We start from the raw sequence: 5687 nt of genomic DNA on the forward strand, positions 1-5687 counted from the left end.
CACCTTCATAACGGGCTGGGCGAAGTACCGGGAGCTCCAGTCGCAGAAGCCAGTCTGCATGGTGGCGCAGATGAAGCTTTTGTGTCCGGCAGCCTCGTCAGCGTCGTCTGCCGTCTTTGGGCATTCGGAAAGGAGGTTAGAAGGAAACACATTAGCTCCTTTCTTTCTGTTTCCTGTGTTTTTGACACAGGGTCTACTATGTAACCCGGGCTGGCCTTGAACTTGTGAGCTCCTATCTTAGCTTCCAAAGTGTTGAGATTACAGGTGTGACACACTGCGCCCAGCCCCGTTCTATTTTTTACTGGGCTGCAAACACTATTTTCACGTCGCTCATGGACACTGCGAGGTTTTGACCCTAGGGAGCAAGCGAGCAGTCTCGTGTCTGCTCCCCGTGCCCACAGCACAGGGGTGAGGCACTGGTGGCAGGTTATGCTGGGCACATGTGAGGGACGCTGCTACATGCTCTGCTCGAGCCCAGGGCCCCGCCGCCCAGCACAGCTGCTCCTCGGGCGGCCGCGCAGGGCCGCTGCAGCGCGAGAGTGCTTTACTCAGGCTTTCCCCTGGCTCTTCCCGACCGCGGGCAGTAGGTGTCTGGGAGCAGTCCCTCTCTGCATCTTGGCAGGGGGACCCGGCGGGTGGTGGGCTCGTCTCTTTCCTTGGGGCAGCAGCTCAGGTTCCCTGTGGGACTCTGGCGGGGGTGAGGGGACGGGGGGGCAGCTATCTGTTGCCAGCCGTGTGCTCCCAAACCGTGGCTCCTGCCTCACCCCTGCCCCTGGCCCTGAGTCAGGGCTCAGGTAGGGCACTGATGCGTGCGGGGCTCTGGCTGAGGCTGGCCAGCACGCGTGGAGACCTGCCGCTATCACGTGATGCTGTCACCAACTTGGCGAGCCTGCTTCTTGACTCCATCTGCAATGTGGCATCACTCCTTCGTTCAGCGGTGAGCCGTGCCTCTCCACTGGCGGGAGAATCACTGGGTACCCCTGCAGGTCCTGATGACCTTGTTCAGACCTCGTGTCTGGGAGTGACAAAGCAGCTGGCCCAGGCCAGACAGCTCTTAACGTGACTCCAAGAAACTTGGAGCGAGACACTTCCTCCCTGAGATTCCCTTCTCAACTTAAAGCTGTGTGTGCTGATCTGTGTCGACTAATTGAATGTTTACGGAAACACCAAACAACCCATTCAGAATAAACACTGTAGAGCAGCTGCCATATCAAGCGGAGGCAAAATGCTATTTACCCAAGAAGGGAAGACGCAAATTAACTCCGCGTGCGTATTTTGCTTGGCAGCATCGCCGAGACGAGCAGAGCAGGAAGTCTGCGGGTGAGACGCCCTGCGTGCCAGCACTGCCGGGCTCTGCGGACGGTGCCGAGCCAGGCTGCTGCCTGGGCGTCCCAGGGCAGGGTGGGTGCGGGGACACCACGCCCCAAACCCCGGGCCTCACCGCTCACCCTGGAGAAGCCGGGCCTCAGCACCCGGTCGGCACACCAGTGAGCATAAGCAGCCATGCAAAAGAAACAGCTGCCTTCTCTCCGTACCTGATCCGGGCCCTTGTCGAACATCTTCCGTGTGCGGGGGAACTGGTGGGAGTGGGGCGTGTACTGTGTGCCCGCAGGGCCTGCAGGGCCCGCGCGGCCGGAGGGCAGGTCTCGGCTGACGGGCTGCTTGGCCACGTCGTTGGTCAGGCTGCAGCTGCTGGTGCTGGATGCGGGCGGGGAGCCACTGTTGTCAGGAGGAGAGAACGCTACTGAGTGTCGCCACATGAAGGCGAGACCCAAGGCCCTCCCTGTTAGGTGTGAGGTGTCCTCCGCTGCCTGACTTCCCAATGCCAGTGGCTGACCGAGGGAGGCCCGTCACCCTGGCTGGCCCCGGCTGGCAGAGGCCCCTGTGCCCGGTGTTCAGGCCACCCACGCTGCTTGCCGAGGACTGGTCTGATGTGAGCAGGTGCAGCCCACCCTGTGGGTACCATGTGCGGAACCCAGGTTCTCTGGACAACCCCCCCCCCCCCAAGCCCTGGGAAACCTGGCTGAGCTCAGCTTTGCGTCGCCCTGGGCACGTGGAGGGGCTCCTGCCATAGGGCGGAATCCTGGTGCTCCGAGCACCCTGATGGAGGGCTGGGAGGGAAAGCAAGGCAGCCAGGGGCGGGAGCACCGGAAGGGGAGGGGCTGCGGGTAGGGCCCAGCCCCCACTCACCCGGCCTGGTGGATGTTCATGCCCTTGTTGGTCGGGCTGGCGGGGGCCGACTGCGTGAGTGAGGAGGTGTCCAGGATGCGCTGCGGCCGGGCGTTCATCGTGGCCTGGAAGCAAAGAGCAAGTGAGGCAGGAAGCCGGGGCGACACCCCGGCGAGGCTGGTGGCTGCTTCTCCATTGCTTCCGAATGGCGGGAGGTCGTCCAGCCAAGGAGGCTGCAGGCGAGACAGCGCCGGCGATGAGATATTCATTCACCCTTCTAGAAAGTGCTCTCCAGAACCAGCAAAGCCATGACAGTGCACAAGACCGGCGCTGCGTGTACAACAGCAGGAGGCCAATCTGACCCCTTCCCTTGATGGGCCTCCCCGAGGGCCAGGCCCGCGTCCCTGCCCATTCCGTCCTGGTCTGATGCCCAACACTTCAGCTTCGTGTGCGGCTGCACAGGGCCGAGAGCTCAGCCTTTCAGAGCGGGGCTGGGTGGTGCCCCAGGAAGGCCGCCAAGGCCCGGCGTGGGACCAAGGGTCAGGACAGACAGTGGCTGGCCAGGTGGCCCCTGGGGTGGCCTTGTGGCTGCCACCACTGTGCTGCTCCTATGCTGTGAGCCCCCAAGGGGCTCATGAAAATTGTGGGGGCTCGGGGTGGGGAAGGTGGGCCTGGCCTTGCATCAAAGGCCTGGAGCTGCGACTTGGGGGGGAATGCCCGCTCAGCCTGGTGGGCGCAGTTCAGGTATAGGACGGGGAGGCCGGGGCTGTGTGTGGCCTCCCGGAGTCGTGCGTGGCCAGCTCACGCTGGCTTGACACAGGGCGTTTCAGAGGGCACGGGCTTTATCTGGGGTTTTAACAGGATTCTGTGCAGATCTGGGAATGGAGCTGTCTGCTGGGGGATGGAGAGGTGGGAACCCAGGAGTGTTTGAGGTCTGGCCCTTGGCAGCCCTTGTGAGCCAAGGAGGTGAAGCTGGAGGATGTGGCTGGTGGGATCGGTGAGCCTTTGCGCTGAGACCACGGGCTCGGGGAGCGCCTGCTGGGTCGGGGGGGCCAGAGGCTTTTTAGTGGCAATGACCCCTCTGCCATGGATGGTCTCTGAGAGCCTTCTAGAAGAAGAGCAGGCGGTGCCTGGCCTGGAAGGCTCTGCATCGAGGCCCCTCTGGTCTCGTATTTCTAAACTTCGCTTCACCATGAGGAACGCTGTCCCCACAAGCGTGGCAGACAGAAGCCAAAGAGACCAACGACCAGAGGCAATGCTTCCCACCAGACCCTGCCCTTTAAACGCCAGCCTCCCAGGGCTGCGCATCCTTCTCTTGTTCCCTCCGGTCTTGTGACTTGGCCCGAGCTGACCTCCGACTGGAATCCTCCACCTCGCCCCTCCCAGCTCTCCCAGATACGCGCCAGGCGCCCGGCAGATTCTCATATTCTGATTACAAGAGTAATACACATTCTTGGTGAACTAGATTTTGCTTTGATATTTAAATCATGCAGCCAATTCTACCGGCATAATCTGACAGCCGAGTGATTCCTTCAGTCTAAAAGAGAGAAGGATTTAAACTTAGGCCAAGTTTAACACATGCTTTCTCAAAATTTCTGGAGGCAGTGGGTGGTGATGGGGAAGACAGAGGGCTTTCTGGGCTGGAACGGGAACTTCCACGAATCCCACGCCCTCCCCTGCGCCAGCGCAGCCTCCCGGGCTCCCGGCGGGCGCCTCTGGGGAAAGCAGCGTGGGCCTGGGCGCCTGCCTTGGCCTGCGGCTGACAGCCTGGGGGCAGCGTGCCCACACACCGGGCTGTGCCGCAGGCACCGGGCTGTGCTGCTCCTCCTGTCCCGTTCAGATGCCGCAGGTGTGACCTGCCTGGGGCGGGGGAGTTTTCAGGGGCACCGATGCCCTCGGGCCCGGCTCACCCAGGTTTGGGTCATCTGCAGATGTGAACAGAGCCCCCGTCAGGGAGGGGACCGGGAGGACAGATGACATGTAGGCAGGGGTCAGAGCTTGGGGACAGTCTCTCCTGGCACAGGCCCTGTCATGTGGGAGCACCCAGACAGGCAAATCTGACAGACCCCCCCCTCGCCCCCCACGGCCACCGGATTGGGGCTGGTTTGTGGACGAGCCCTTCCCCACGGGCAGCGGCCTGCCTGGAACACCCAGCCCCGAGGTACACCCGCAGCTGCACGCAGAGCCGGCAGCCGTGAGGGCGAGGCGGCGGCACCATGCCAGCTCTTCAGGGTGGCAAAGTGAACTCAGTCAAGAGCCAACCTTCGAGCCAGACCGCAGGCTCAACGTGACGCTAACGCTGGGTGAGGAGGGTGAGGAGCGGCGTGGCAGGGCCCACTTCTGCCTCCAGGCTCCAACCAGAACCGCATGAGCACAGAGCAAGCCTGACCCAATGCAGAGAAAAGCACCAGGAAGGAATCACAGAGGCTGGGTGGAAAACCACCCTGAGCCCTGAACGCCGGGCGCTTCAGACATGGTGCGGTTCATTTGCTTCCAATGATCTGGAGATTCACATGTGACTTTTTTTTTAAATCGTCGTGGGGCTTTAAACTCTGGGCCTGGATGCTGTCCCTGAGCTCTTCAGCTCAAGGCTAGCATTCTACCACTTGAGCCACAGCACCATTTCCAACTTTCTGGTGGATTACAGGAGATAAGAGTTTCAGACTTTCCGGTCTGGGCTGGCTCTGAACCACAATCCTCAGATCTCAGCCTCCCGAGTAGCTAGGATATAGGTGTGAGCCACTAGTGCCTGCTTAATATGGTTTTAGAAGAAACATGTGGGTATGATGATTAATCTGATTTTTGGTGACACTGGAGCCTGAGCTCAGGGCTTCGGTCTATGACTGATACCTCAGCCATTAGGCAAGCACACCCGAGGGGACCTGAGCATGGGCAGCACAGTCGGACAGGCTGGGGCTCAGAGGGAGCAGGAGAGGGAGAAGGGAGAAGCCACTAGCACAGGATCCGTTTCCTGGCTCCATGATGGAAACCTCTGAAACCACACGCCAGAGCAAATCCACCTCCTCCTGTGTTCATGCTGGCCCTTGGGGACCGCCGGGGGTGGGGGTGGGGGCGGGGGTGTGGGGGTAGGTGTGAAAGGCAAGGCTTCCGCCTCCTCCAGAGTTCATGGCGGCACCTGGGGGCCAGCTGGGGGGGGGGCAAAAGGCAAGGCAGGCTGGGTATCAGTGACAAGGCTGCCTTTGTTGTGGCTCTTGCTTTGAGATCTTGCTATGCTGCCTGGGTTGTCCTTGAACTCACAACTCTCCTGCCTCAGCCTTCTGAGCACTGGAGTGACAGGCGTGCTAATGACAGGTTTGCTCCAAATAGGAAACTAAAATATAGTTAAAAATAATTTTCTGACAACCAACTAATTGGGAAAAAATATTTACCAGCAATATATCAGACAAGGGGTTAACATCCAGTATATACAGGGAACTCAAGAAACTAATCCCTCCCAAACCTAACAAACCAATTACTAAATGGGCAAGGGAACTAAAGAGGGACTTCTCAAATGAAGA

General features: G+C 60.2%; 1 protein-coding gene across 1 annotated transcript in view; it reads right to left on the bottom strand.

The window, feature by feature from the left end:
* Rptor (regulatory associated protein of MTOR, complex 1) overlaps positions 1-5687 on the bottom strand; it is a 339456-nt gene that overhangs the window by 44424 nt on the left and 289345 nt on the right. The window contains exons 22-24 of the mRNA XM_013036239.1: positions 2191-2294; positions 1536-1719; positions 4-114 (exon numbers count right to left, since the gene is read on the bottom strand). Of these exons, the coding sequence (XP_012891693.1) occupies positions 4-114; positions 1536-1719; positions 2191-2294 (399 nt within the window). The remainder of the gene's footprint in view (positions 1-3; positions 115-1535; positions 1720-2190; positions 2295-5687) is intronic.

This window comes from Dipodomys ordii, unplaced genomic scaffold (genome assembly GCF_000151885.1).
Source record: "Dipodomys ordii isolate 6190 unplaced genomic scaffold, Dord_2.0 Scaffold7, whole genome shotgun sequence".
In the NCBI taxonomy this organism is placed as follows: Eukaryota; Metazoa; Chordata; class Mammalia; order Rodentia; family Heteromyidae; genus Dipodomys; species Dipodomys ordii.